At 38.2% G+C, this 15,174-nt stretch overlaps 1 protein-coding gene across 1 annotated transcript in view; it reads right to left on the bottom strand.

The window, feature by feature from the left end:
- LOC138693047 (zinc finger protein ZFP2-like) overlaps positions 1-15,174 on the bottom strand; it is a 35,884-nt gene that overhangs the window by 17,932 nt on the left and 2,778 nt on the right. The window contains exon 2 of the mRNA XM_069816595.1: positions 2,607-2,704. Within this exon, the coding sequence (XP_069672696.1) occupies positions 2,607-2,699 (93 nt within the window). The 5' untranslated portion in view covers positions 2,700-2,704. The remainder of the gene's footprint in view (positions 1-2,606; positions 2,705-15,174) is intronic.

Here is a 15,174-nt window from a genome sequence, read left to right on the forward strand (position 1 = left end):
ACAGACGCCACATGATTTTAGCTTTCCATTAGTACCAATATCTCATTTTCGGCTAAAACTGACATGGGTTGTTTTTCCTATCAACCCTTCAATTATTTGAGGTGCTTATCTGTGGAAAAGAACTAGAGAATATTTCAGCAATTTCTATGGGACTGGTGGTCGTTACTCCATTGTTCAAAACTCCCGGAATTACATACGAACTTTGTCCCATATGATGTTAGCTAGGACGTTCTGTTTGAATGAATTAACGTAATTTGTCCAGGACGTCTTCTTAGCATCGCACACAGTGCGTCGAGTTTTAGTTCGAAGACGTTTAAGCTGGACAAAATTTTCTTGGGTCGGATGGCGCTCAAATTGGCATAAGGCACGTATCCGGCCTCGGATTACATCTCTGCAGGCATCCGTCCACCAGGGGACAGAGAAGTTTTTTGGCCTGCAGGAGGACCGGGGGATGGATAATTCCGCTGACTTCATAACCACATTTGAGAAATATTCTACTATAGAGTCCACACTTTCATGTCCGTTATCTTTGAATGATATGGACTCCGAAAATCCGAGCCAGTACGCTTTTTTAATAACGCAGTTTGGAGAGCGAGATTCGCAGGACGTAAAGCAGACATACGCATTCGAATGGGGTAGTGGTCACTACCATGGAGGTCGGGAATCACAGACCATTCGAAATGCGTGGACAAAACTGGGCTACAAATGGAGATATGTATCATAGAGAAAGTACCGTAAGCCGAAGATAGATGAGTTACTTCCCCTGAATTCAGAGTAATCAACTTGAAACGGGTACATACCTCTGCTATTTTATTGCCTCTGTTATCATCGGAATTGGAGCCCCAAGAGCGGTGCGATGCATTGAAATCCCCCACTAACAGATATGAAGGAGGTACATGCGTCAGAATACCTCCAATTTCATTTATTGTGAAAGGTGTATGAGGGGGTATGTACACACAAATTGTAGAAAACTGAATGTTGTGTAAAGTTATTATGGCAGCTATGCATTGATGTACAGTGGTAATATTGACAACAGAGGAAAATATACTTTGGCGGAGGAGAGCACAACCTCCGTTGGTACGAATACCGGCAAGATGATCGTACTGGTGGACATAGTACCCCGAGATATTCGGGGAGTTTTCAGGTTGGAGATGTATCTCCTGAAAACATAAAATAGCAGGATTTTCTTGATATATTAATTCTTGTAGTTCTGCATATCTACTGCGTACACCGTTCACGTTTCATTGTATAATATCAATCATCACGAGGAGCTAAATCATGGTGGTGGCTTTACAGGTGATTTTCTCTTCTGTCCTTTCCTATGACTCTGTCCCATCGACTGCAGCAGCTTAGTTTTTTACGGTGGCGACTCACTTGCAGTACGTCGCGCTCCTGATCGTGCCCTTGATCGGGTACGGGATCGAGAACGAGGTCTCGATTTCTCTTCCGTACCAGGAGTGCGATGTCGTGATATTCTCTCATGCTCAGAACTTGTCTGTGACGTCTGAGCAACCGTCTTTTTCGGTACATAGGGCCTGATATCAAGGCCACAGCTGTCGTCTAAGTCGTTAGTCTGGGTACCGGCATCCACATACGTCTGGTTTGCAGTCTCAGCTCGCTTCCCAGATATACACTCAAGAGGTGGCGTTTGAGTTGACGCATCGGTACCCTCCGTTCCTTGTTGTAAGACAGCAGCATAGGATTTATTTTCTTTCTGTTTCTTATCGAGATCAAAATAACGTTTACGTGCCTCAAAGAAAGTTACATTGTCTCTGACTCGGAGTTCTTGTATTGTCTTCTCTACCTGATACTTCGGACAGTCCTTGGAATTGGCGGCATGGTCCCTTTCACAATTCACACAGTGCATGGTGTTGGGACATGGAGAGTCCTCGTGATCACCACCGCCGCACTTTGCACATGCGATGTCGTTCATTCAACGTTTCTGCGTATGTCCGAACCGTTGGCACTTAAAGCAGCGCATTGGGTTCGGCACATACGCACGTACAGGGACACGCTCGTATCCGACAAAGATGTATTTAGGTAGAAAGAATTTCTCGAAAGTCAAGAAAACGGTGCTCAATGGATAAGTCCGTCCATTTCGCTTACGCAACAAACGGTAGGCCTTGGACACGGACTAGTCTGCAAGCTCGAGTTGTATCTCCTCATCACTCATTCCATCCAGCGCATCCGTATGAACCACTCCTCTCGTGGTGTTCAGGGAGGAGTGCCGTTCTGCCTTTATAAGATACGACCCAGCAACTTCGCCTTCTGCAGCGTCTCACTTTGTTTGGGACACAAAGTTTCGACGAGCAGGCTACCTTTGAGGAGTCTAGTGGCATTCTTGACTTTCCCCATGAGCGCACCGAGTGCCATTAATGTGAATTTGCGTCAGCTGCCTTCCTGTATGTTAAATTAAAAGCTCTGATTAACTCTTAATTGCTGATACGTGATTCATATGTACAACCATGTAGTATGATGACAAAGGAGAATAAGATCTCTAGCATATTGAATATAATTATTTGAGAGGTGCACACATTTTATCTTTATAAAAAATGACAAATGTCACATACGCAAAACCGATAGTAATGTAATGGCTTTTAATATACCTGTAATATAGGTTTCTTCTCTTCCTCATCTGTGTCGTCACTTGTTTCTTGGGCCAGTGGGTCGACCTCGAGTTCTGTCTTGATCACATCCATCGTAGCTGAAAGAATTACGAAACTGACATTCCTTTGCAGCACGTGACCATGGGCGATTCCATGGTTACAGATTAACTTTTGTACTACATTAATGAACTGCTACATTCGTGCTTTGCATCTTAAGTACATGATTTGTCATGAATTTGCGCTTTGAAATAAGACATTCACCTGCTGCGTTTTAAGTAGTTTACAAATTCTGGACCATCTTAACTCCTAAGCAGTCGCGCCTAAGGTCCGTAACACACTTGAAGAGTTTCGCTATCACAGATCACACCTCGCTATGATCATCTATCCACTGCCTTCTTGCAGAAAGCATTTTTCTGATTATAGTAATCACTCGTTGGGGGAAATATTATAGGTTATGTATTTACGTATATTGTCGTACTTAAATATATAACCTGTAAGTATATTGTCGTACTTTACAAATTACGTACGAAGACTATGTTGAATCTGACTATTCAGATGATGAGGAAATGAAGTTACATGAACATATTTTGTTCATGAAAAGAAGAAGTAGGCCTAAAATTAAAGCCAGAAATATCTGACAATCACATTGTATCTTACGAAAATATGGGCGAGTTTTGGACACTGGTTTCGATTTGAATGATGATACGTTAAGGCGTTATTTCAATGGACCACAGGTTTTTTTTTTTTTTTTTTTTTTTTTTTTTTTGCCATTCATGATATGATAGAGAATTCTTTGCTATATTATGATTAAAATTACGTACACTGTTAAGATATATAGATGCATTGTTTCAAATGTTTAATCAATACTATTAAACCTCATCAAAATAAAATATGGCCCTACTCATTTTCAGATAACTGATATTTGTCTCCAGATTTCTTCTTTAAGTTTCGTGTTTTTATAGTTTTCATCCCATGTATCATAAATAGGCCTACAAGTGACATCGTACAAGTTCGATAAGTTTCTGACTGCAATTATCAGCCATCTTTCCTCATTTTCAAATAAAAACAATACACAAAACAATACAATTTTATTCATCGCCACCTGTGATATCTTTTTCTACATTCAATCGTGTCACGAAAATTCGCTGAGCTACCGATTCCAGCGACAAACTCGCGCGAGGATTTTGCCTCGAGCGAGAATCTCTTCCAGTGTGTGGACGTCCATTTGAATCCATGTTATCAATTTTTTAATTTTCTCGCTGGCGAAAACTCTGCAAGTGTGTTACGAGACTAATTTGTAACATTAAAAGTCCCGCGGGGTGTTGCGGACATCTCAAATAGAATGGGTTGTTATGGGCTATTTTTAGTGAACAATTAAAATTTGACTTTTTTATTTATACAACTATATGAAATACTTTAATAGCTATCACAATGTTACAATTAATATACAGTAATGGTAATATTTCAATATTGGTTCACATGTAATATTCGAACGTCTATTCACTCCTAATCATAATTTACTTTTTACTTCCTTTCCAGACCACGTTTTTAAGTCACTACTTAACATGCATTGTTATTATTTGTTATACCAGTATGATCAGTTTAGTCACTGTCACTATTTACAATAGGAGCATTGTTGTAACACTTCGTCAACACTTGAAGTGGTATTATCTAGAGCAGTGGTCATCAGCACTCCCTGATGTGGGTCACGGGTAAGCAATGCTTCGCAATATGTATCGTCGTGCGGGAGGAAATAGCCGCCAGCAGCCACGAATGCATGCTGGTGCTGTAAGAAACGCTAGCCCGAGAGTACAGTATGCTGATGACCATTGATCTAGAGTATGCGAATTCCTTTTTCGAACATGTTTACGATTTTCTACAATTCATGTTGATGTTCCGATAAGCCAATTGCTATATGCTTTAATCAATATTTACTTACTTACTGGCTTTTAAGGAACCCGGAGGTTCATTGCCGCCTTCACATAAGCCCGCCATTGATCCCTATCCTGAGCAAGATTAATCCAGTCTCTACCATCATATCCCACCTCCCTCAAATCTATTTTAATATTATCTTCCCATCTACGTCTCGTCCTCCCCAAAGGTCTTTTTCCCTCCGGCCTACCAACTAACACTCTATATGCATTTTTGGATTCGCCCATACGTGCTACATGCCCTGCCCATCTCAAACATCTGGATTTTATGTTCTTAATTATGTCAGGTGAAGAAAACAATGCGTGCAGCCTTTGCTATGGTCGTGCCGGAGAATCAGTCCCATTCCGAGGCTTATTGTTTGGTTTCGTAACAAGCTGTTTTTTACGGTGATGGGTTGTTAGACTTTCGCCCAACCCCCAAGCTGGAGGACCACCCCTTATCGGCTATCCACGACTGCTTATTCAATACATTCGCAGCTATCGTCCATATTTGGAGGCCGTCTCCTCTATCCGCAACCTGAGGACGCGCCATGCCGTGGTGATAGGGACCCACAATACATGGGCTTTAATCAATAATTTCAAATAATCAATCTGGCTTAACAAGAAGTAAATATACAAAGAAGTTACATTTATAACTGTGTTTAAATATATTTACGTAACATTTATGTCTTTTATTACAAGCGCAACCTCCTGGGGTATCATCAAGCTAGTATGACAATATCAAGTATCAAAATCCAAAAGTTAAAATATAGTGTAAATAAAGCATGTGATGACAATATATGTTATACAATTGCATTTTATGAAGAAGATGGAGTATATTTCATGCTAAACATATCTGTATAATATAAACAAAACACTATATAGTGTTACAACTATATAGTGTTTTGTTTATATTATACAGATATGTTTAGCATCAAATACACTCCATCTTCTTCATAAAATGCAATTGTATAACATATATTGTCATCATGTCGAAAACGTTTGCACTTGTAATAAAAGACACATAAATGTTACGCAAATATACATATTTAAAAACCGTCATAAATGTAACTTGTTTGTATATTTACTTCTTGTTAAGCCATTAAAATTGATTATTTCAAATATTTATAAAAGTATATAACAATTGGCTTATCGGAACATCAACATGAATTGTAAATTACTAAATGTGAGTCACACAAAAATCCTAAACCAATACCTTAATTGAAAAATGGGACAACACCACATGTCGCTCGCCAGGTGAGAGATTTGCTGCGAGAATCTTTCTGTAATACTGCATCATCTCTAGGTATTTTCTAGATGCATGGCCTTCAAGATAACCCTACCTAAATCCATGTGACTTCCGGTTGTGGGGATATTTGAAAGATCGTGCCTATCAGTCATATCCGGTCAACTGTGGCAGTATCCTGGCGAGTGCGACGTATCCGGAGGACTTGAGTTCGACGTGCAGTGAACTTGAGTGAGTCCAGGCGAGGGCGACGCGTCCGGAAGCCCTGAGTTCGATATGCAGTGAACTTGAACAGTGGGCTAGAACCGGGCTTGCCAAACTGATCTGGCCCGCGAGCTACTTTTGTTTGGCCCGCTTAGTAATTTGAAAAAATTAAAGGTCAATAAAAAGAAACAGTATACCTATATTATATTAATTTAGTCACGAATTTCGATCGATGAAATCAAATCAGAGGCTCAGATTCTTAAACAAATTGCTCATGTACTCTGGTAACATTGATAATGCTACGATATACTGGTTGCAAGTGGCCAGCTGCCAGGAGACCGTGGGTTGGCAACAGAGCAACCAGAGATTGCACTGCAGAAAGTTGACAACAGCGACTTCTTTCAGTGTACGCTCACACATTGTAGAGGAGTGGAACTGTGAAGTGGTAAATATTATCCAGTTAAGAATAATATTAGCACTCTGAATTAATCCACAAGCATTTACTAGTAGTTCTTACAGCGTAACTTAACTTTAATTATGGCAGGAAAAGAAAATAAGAGAAAAGTGAACAGTGAATGTCGTGTGTTTAAACAACAATGAAACTTGGGATATTTTGTCATTGAAAGTGGAAATAAAGTAGTAGACCTATGTCTGATTTGTAACGAATCAATTGCTGTGTTTAAAGAGTATAATATCTGCAGGCACTATGAAACCAAACATTCTTAAACATTTTCACAATTTATGGGAAAGTTACGGAACGACAAATTTGAAGCAATGGAACGTGGACTATCATTTCAACAGAATATTTTCAAGAAACAGAGATCAGATAATGAAGCAGCTACAGTGGCTAGTTTACGTGTGTCACATGAACTGGCGAAAAGAGGAAAACCTTCTAGTGATGGTAGAACTTGTTGAATCGTACATGATAAGGGGGCAAAGGAGATTTGTCCGGAGAAAGTAGATTTATTAACAACATTAGTCTTTCAATACATACAGTTGTCCGTAGAGTGAAAGATATTGCCAAAAACATAACTTACCAGTTGAATGGAAAAACAAACCAGTGTGAATAATTTTCACTTGCACTTGATGAGTCCTTAAATGTTCCAGACACTTCACAGTTACTGGTGTTTATTCGTGGCATAAACAGTGACTTTGAAGTCACTGAAGAACTGGCATCTATATGCAGCATGCATGGAAAAACTACCGGTGAAGATAATTTCCGTGATGTTGAAAAAACACTTTCTCGGTACAACTTGAAGTGGGGGAAACTTAAGTGTATCACAACAGACGGGGGTAAAAACATGTGCGGCACGAAAAAAGGTTTCGTTGGAAGAGTATTTGAAGCCTGCAATATAGCTGGGTGCCCAAAGCCTATGACATTGCATTGTATTATCCACCAGCATACATTATGTGCAAAAGATTTGGAGGTATCTATTGTCATGGAGCCTGTAGTGTCGACAGTGAACTTTATTCGATCCCATGCACTTAATCACCGCCAATTCCGTGAGTTTCTATTGGAAATAGAAACAGAGTATCCCGATATTCCCTACCATACTTCAGTTCGGTGGCTCAGCTGCGAAAAGGTGTTACTGAGATTCTTCGAGCTCAGGAAAGAAATTGAAATTTTCTTGAACGAAAAAAACGGTCTCCGCCTATAGGCACCGTGCAAGCTCCTCTGGTGGCGACTGTTGTTACTAACTGCGGGACAGCAGCGATAGAATTGTGCTTGAAGCGTATGAATATACTTAACATCTCAGGTTAAATGATTAGAAATATGGATGATCCTAAAAAGTGGAAAGATAATGCAAATTGCTGTGTTCTTGAGTGTAGTAATGCTTATAGGAACACACCAACCGATATTGTTTTTATTCATTCCCAAAGCAGAAAAGTGAAGCGCAACGACGCTAATTGTGGATCCATGCAGTACGCAGACGAAAGTAAATAAGGCTACACTGCTTGTACAATAAAATATGAGACAGAACTACCAGACTTAATGGGAGTGACATTTGTGGTTTCGAATATATTGTTAAAATTGCTGCCAATTGAAACACAATCATACCCGTAGAATCATAATAAGTAATATTTGTAATTCTATCATTTAACCCAAAAATAGCTACCACAGATAGTCGAAACGCCCCAAGATGTAGACCATACATATTATTTTTGTCATTTTTATTAATGGATTTCACATCGAAAGCTTTCGAAAAATTCTGTCCAAGAAAATCGTGTACTCATATTTTCCAATTAAAATGAAAACTGGACTGTCGTATTCTGCTATGAGGGTAAAGTTCGGAGTTAATCGTACAATTATAATGTATTTAACCGCCACTTTAATGTTGTTGACATCCACAATGGTTACTGTAATTTTTGGTTTTGGCTAGGGTTTTGGCCTAGCAGAGAAAGTATTCACGAAACAATGCCTGCAATATTGAAAAATGTAGAGTGACAATTAATTGTTCAGAAGTGGAACAGCCACCCAATGTGGATCAGATGGTGGCCTTCAAATCTAAATGCTATCGAGGCAGATCGAGTGACACATTCATAATTGATGGCGGATTATTGACTTTATTAGAAGGTGGTAATGAAGTCAGGTTTTCCCGGAATAATAATAAACCTCTCCGATAAAGGGATCATTATTGTTACTCCACCGTATCTGCATGATGGTAAATAATTAACAGCTGAAGAAGTCGAAACTACTTACGGCGTTGCCAGTGTTCGAATTCATGTTGAAAGGTGCACTCTGGGAATTAAAATATACAGTATAACATTTTACACAAACTATCAATTGAACTGCTTCCGCATGTTGATCTTGTTGTTTATTCAACTGTCCAAAGAGAAGTCTGAACCTCATAAGTGATACCAACAAGGCATCACTTATGAGGCAACTAGGCCAGAATATCATGGGGTAGAGTGGCCAGTTCCTTTTCCCTTCCATTGCATATATCGCCGACTAGCTACAAATTACACTAATCAGACTTCAGATGCATACAAACAATTGTTCTTCCTCTGACACATATCGTCAAGTGAGATGTACAGCCTGATAACAGATGTACATATCAGCCAGAACCTCAATCAGAGGTAGTATGTTGATGATATTGTTCATTATGTGTTGTGTTTTAGAGAATTCGCAGTCGCCCATTATTCAGGAAGTGTAATTAAGACTACTTTTAGAATTAAATCACATTAAAATAAGTAATTTATAGAGACATCATACACACAAACATTACACACGTCATGACATCAAATATAAGTATATCAATGTTTTCGTAATATGACTGTTCACCCTCATTCAATGGTCTGAAATCTGATCTAAATGCCAAAAAACTTCACCAGGAACTTTGTAGTTAACATTTTACTCTCCTCCAGCAGTACTGAACTTTCCACTGAGTCTATAAAATAATTAAAGACTCGAGATTGCTGGGTTTGCAGTGAAAGACCTGCCCTTGGGCAGAACACTATGAATCAATGAACCCATTCTTACTAATATTACAACTTTTTATCGGCAGAAAGCCACATGTAATTTCTATATCACACATAACTAGCGAATGACTGCGAGCCTGTAGTTAATTAGGAATTGAGACACTGCGCGGCGCCACCAGTACGATTTTGAGACCCATGCACGGTGCCTATAATTGCTAACTGTGATTGCATTTGGAAGTTGACTTTCCTTGCAGATATAACCAAGCATATGAATGACTCAACCTTAGGTTACAAGAAGGAGGAATGAACTCTGAACTCTACTCTCCTGTGAAGGGAGTCAGAAAAAAAATGGTGATTTTTGAATCTCAACTTGTGAACAAAGCTTCGTTCATTTCCCATGTTGTGAAAAATTCACAGAATTTCCTGTTGCTTTTTGTCAGCAGGTTATACATTCTGTTCAACAACAGTTCCAGAACCGCTTTTATGATCTCGATACCAATGCACAGATTATCAGAGTCTTTCAATACCCATTTGAATGCGATGTAGAGAAGTTGTCACATGAATTGCAGCTGGAAGTTATTGAGGTGCAGTGTAATGACATACTCGTACTGAAGGACAAAAACAAGGAAGGTAATTGGTGGACTTTTTCAACTGTCTGCCAAGTGACACATATACTAATTTGAAAGACTTTCCACGAGAATTAATTTTTAGTAGGTTATTTTACGGCGCTTTATCAACATCTTAGGTTATTTAGCGTCTGAATGAGTTGAAGGTGATAATGCCGGTGAAATGAGTCTGGGGTCCAGCACCGAAAGTTACCCAGCATTTGCTCATATTGGGTTGAGGGAAAACCCCGGAAAAACCTCAATCAGGTAACTTGTCCCGACCGGGAATGGACCCGGGCCACCTGGTTTCGCGGCCAGACGCGCTGACCGTTACTCCACAGGTATGGACACGAGAATTAATATCAGCGTTTGCGTCAACTTATGTATGTGAAAAAACATTTTCAAAAATGAAATATGTCAAATCAAAACATAGATCTGTTATGTCTGATGAACATTTAGAGTGTGTCTTGCTCATTAGAACCACAAATGTTTGCAATTACTGTACATCACAGAAAAGTCTGCTTCATTCTTCATATTCAATACAGACCATTAATATTACATGTATCATATAGCTCGCGCAAGAAACGATTACCGAAAACCAATGGTGGTGTTGCTGTCTGTTTTGACGTGTGTATGTAGGCACGTCGAGGGGGGAGAGGTGCGAGCCAATGGAAGTACTGTCTCTTCCAAGAAGATGAACAAATGAGGACATCGCTGTGAAAATAAAGAACGTAGCAAGAGAAAAATTCGAAGCTAATTAAACGCGCAAAATATGTTTACGAATGAAATAATAATACCGTACGAAACAAGACACGCATTCACATGCAATGGAACAAACTAAAGTCGTAATGTATTCTATCACAATGCAAGACTGATTCTATCGATTTTGTTTCTCTTCCGACTGTACTCTTGAATATCATTCACGTTATCTCGTGACCTTTCCTCTCGACCGCTCTTCCTTATCGCAGTGTTTGATTCGCATTCCTTCCGTCGGTAATCCGTGACTGCGAGACCTATAACAGGTATTAATATGTCATGTTTGCGTGTTACATTGCCATGCAACTATGACTACTCATTTGTCAAGTATTAACTGCAGCAGTTATTAATATGTAAGTGTAGGTTTTAGGTCAATAAAACACAAAGTTTGAATACTAATGTTGTTTACGAACTTTGTTCATTAGACTCAATTTAAACTTACGTGACTTAGCCCGCGATTCTTTCTCGGATGGTTAATGTGGCCCTCGCTATGAAAAGTTTGGCAAGCCCTGGGGTAGAAGAACTAGCCAAGGCAAGCGAACTGTGAACTGAGAACTGACAGTTTGGTTTTGCACATACTGCTTTATGAACATTAATTAAAATTAGGAGTAAATTGTTGTTCTTCTCAAAAATACACGTGTACTGTCCTTGTCGCCGTGTGGATTGCAATAACGACTATTGTATTGCTGTGTTAAGTGGAATACTCATTGTTGTAGGGTGAATAATTAAGAATAAAAATCACATTGTTGACGGGTGTATGGTGGTAAAAGTAGAAAAAAGTGACATTGGTGTCAGAAGTGGGATATTGTGGACATAATGGAGAACCTACAGCAGATCTTGCAAGCCACCACGGAAATGAACAGGCACATTTGCGAAGTGAGAAACGATATAAGAGAAGTACAAGCAGACATGAAAAACGATATCAGTAAAGTGAAAAACGGCATGAACAACATGAACAAACACATAAGTGAAGTAAAAAGCGACATAAGTGGAGTGAAAGCGATATAAGTGAAGAAAAAAATGACGTCACTACACAAATTGGTAGCGTTTCGACGCATGTGGATGGAATTGTTACCATCGTGAAAGATGAACTTAAAACCGATTTCGACAAACTAAACGAGACTTTCGCAACTGTAAATAAAACAGTGACAGAACCAAAACAGGACGTAGACCATTTCGACGGCAAAATTCGCGCTCTCGAGCGTCGTCAAGAGCAGACGAGCGCTGGTATTTTAAATTAAGCTTCAGTACTTTGTCAGCGGATTGACCTATGGATATACTGTCAAAAAGCGCAGAAAGTGAAAATAGACATCCGAGCGAGTTACGACGTTTTGGAATTAAGATAACGATGTTATTTTTAATATAGTTTATTTATTTTACTTGGAAAATATAACAAATTAAATAAAGAGTAAACGTAACATTTTTAACATGCATAGTACATCCAGTACATGCACACCACAATCAACATTTTTAGATACTTCTCTACAACCAACAACGCTGTCTCCATTCAAAATGTGGTACATCTGACAATGTCGACTGTCGGTTACTCTAATAATCACAGAAATAATTAATTATTCGTCGTTTCGCGACAGTTTTCAGCAGCAAATGATTAGTTGCTGATGCTAGCAGTGTTCTTATATTAGTTGCGTTTTGTTTAAACAATGTAATATTTTGAAGTTTATTTTCCCGTGATAAGCGTAAGTGCGATGAAAGTGTTTGTGAACCCAGTGAACCGAAGGGTGTTACTCTCCCCGTCTCAACTTTGTAACTTAACCCTTTGCAGCACAAATAATTTTTTATCTTTTTTTTTTCATTTCATGGATGATAAAAAAGCTTCTGGGTCATTTGCAAAATTTTGTATAACAAATGAACGATTGAGAACGTCAAAATTAAAAGTATTATTTGGTGCATATACTGTATGTATTAATATAGTGCAATGTCTCTTCCATAGTAATCAGCCACTGTACACTCACCTTGCTTTACAGCATTCTCTACAAGTATCAATGAATGTTTGATGGTACGGCTAAATGTCAGGTGTGTTACAAGACAAGACAATGAACCTTTTATAGAAATAGAATTCCTCTATTTTCTATATCAGACGTCCACACCTGTGGAGTAACGGTCAGCACTTCTGGCCGCGAAACCTGGTGGCCCGGGTTCGAATCCCGGTCGGGGCAAGTTACCTGGTTGAGGTTTTTTCCGGGGTTTTCTCTCAACCCAATACGAGCAAATGCTGGGTAACTTTCGGTGCTGGACCCCGGATTCATTTCACCGGCATTATCACCTTCATTTCATTCAGACGCTAAATAACCTAAATGTTGACAAAGCGTCGTAAAATAACCCAAAAAAAATCTATATCAGATATTCTTTAAACAGTACATAGGTCCTAGAATAGTAACAGAACTAACTTCAGATCGATAATGAACAAATATTTTAAATATCTTAATAGCAGATCTGTTATCTAATATAAAGATAATAACTTCTTCAGTAACTAATAGAAAAGCATACTTTCAGTAAGAATTATCTTAGTAATAATAATAATTCTTTATCTATACTGGCAGAGTTGAGGCCATAGGGCCTTCTGTTACACTCTACCAGGTCACAAAGTATTCAAGCAGTTAAAATTTAACAAAAAAGCTACAGAACAGAATACTAACATATTACAAAGTGAAATAATAATAGCATAATAAAATCGACACTAAACAACATGAAAATAATACCACAATAGAAAAAAAAAAGAAAGTAAAATACATTGGAATATAGCAAAAGCAACTCATTTAGCACAAATGGTTAATATGGAAAACGTAAGGAAGAATATAACAAAATATAATGTAATAAAATAATAATAAAGAAAAAAAAAAGAAAGAAAATTAAATAAAATTCACAATAAAAGGCTATGATAATAGATTGCCCTTAAGGCGAAGATATTTCAGCCTTAGTTCCTTTAACGATAGATTTTTAATTTTATTGGGTTATTTTACGACGCTGTATCAACATCTAGGTTATTTAGCGTCTGAATGATATGAAGGATGATAATGCCGGTGACATGAGTCCGGGGTCCAGCACCGAAAATTACCCAGCATTTGCTCATATTGGGTTGAGGGAAAACCCCGGAAAAAACCTCAACCAGGTAACTTGCCCCGACCAGGATTCGAACCCGGGCCACCTGGTTTCGCAGCCAGACGCGCTGACCGTTACTCCACAGGTGTGGACATGATAGATAATTAGAAAAAATTAAGGCACTGTTTTATATGATATAACAGACATGACATGGAGTAACAGATCTGACAGGTAACAGACATGACGAAACAAACAAAACCATGTGCTAACCTAAAATTTGTTTGCTTAAAAAATATTCAAAATAGCAATTTAACTACTGCACACTTGTACTATTATGTCCTCTTGGTCTTGACTTTATATGTTATTTGTGGAAAACACAACACAAAGAGATCTGACACATTAAAAATGCACGCTTAGACTAAAACACAAAGCAAGAGTATGACACACAAACTCGCCAAATCAAAATGGGTGAACGTAACAGTACAATTAAGATGGCTCTTTGTGCATCATCTTGGCTTGTGCTGACATCTGTGGGATTTCTTTTTCAACTGTGTATCCATAGGAACAGAATGGTGTAACAGACCTGACTGATTCACAGGGCTAGAGTAATTATGCAATCTTATTTAAGGAAATATAAACTGAGACATAAGTGAAGAAGTTTTGATGATATCAAATGTTTCATTAATTTTTTCTAAAATACATTATTAAGCAAACCTTTATCTGGACATAATCATGCTCCATTTTAAATAATTAACTAGTATGGACACAGCATTTTAGCTGTTACTATGAGAATTTTATTTTATTCTCGTGAAATATTTCACATAAAGGAAATAATTTTTGTGACGTTTACTACATTAGTATTGAAACTACTCACTGTTAGGAATTTAAAACTCTATAATTATAAATGAAATAATGGGAAGGGTATGAATTGATGGACGTCATTGTTATACAAATTCTGCAAATGACCCTTCTATCAATTTTTTTCAACATTTTAACACTGCACAAAATTTCAAAACATAGATGGCACCTCTATGTATATTCAAGATGTGGTTCCTTGGTGGAATATCTGTGCCATAAAATTTAGAAAGAAAGAAAACGGTGGTTCGTCTGAACAGCCACTATGCTGCAAAGGGTTAAAGGTGAATTTAAATAATTTTAATGTAGACAAACTTCCATGTGGTATACAATGCATCGATATCTCCTCAACTCTGTGATGTAAAGGTGAGTGCAAATGTTTCTACTATAGACGAATCATTTGATATCAGTGCATTGATCTATAATTTTTCATGCAAACCACGTGAGATAATTTACAAACATTATTGTACAATAAGAACAAAAGTTTTAACAGCAAACGATTTGATAAGTAT

Source organism: Periplaneta americana, chromosome 17 (genome assembly GCF_040183065.1).
Source record: "Periplaneta americana isolate PAMFEO1 chromosome 17, P.americana_PAMFEO1_priV1, whole genome shotgun sequence".
Classification (NCBI taxonomy): Eukaryota; Metazoa; Arthropoda; class Insecta; order Blattodea; family Blattidae; genus Periplaneta; species Periplaneta americana.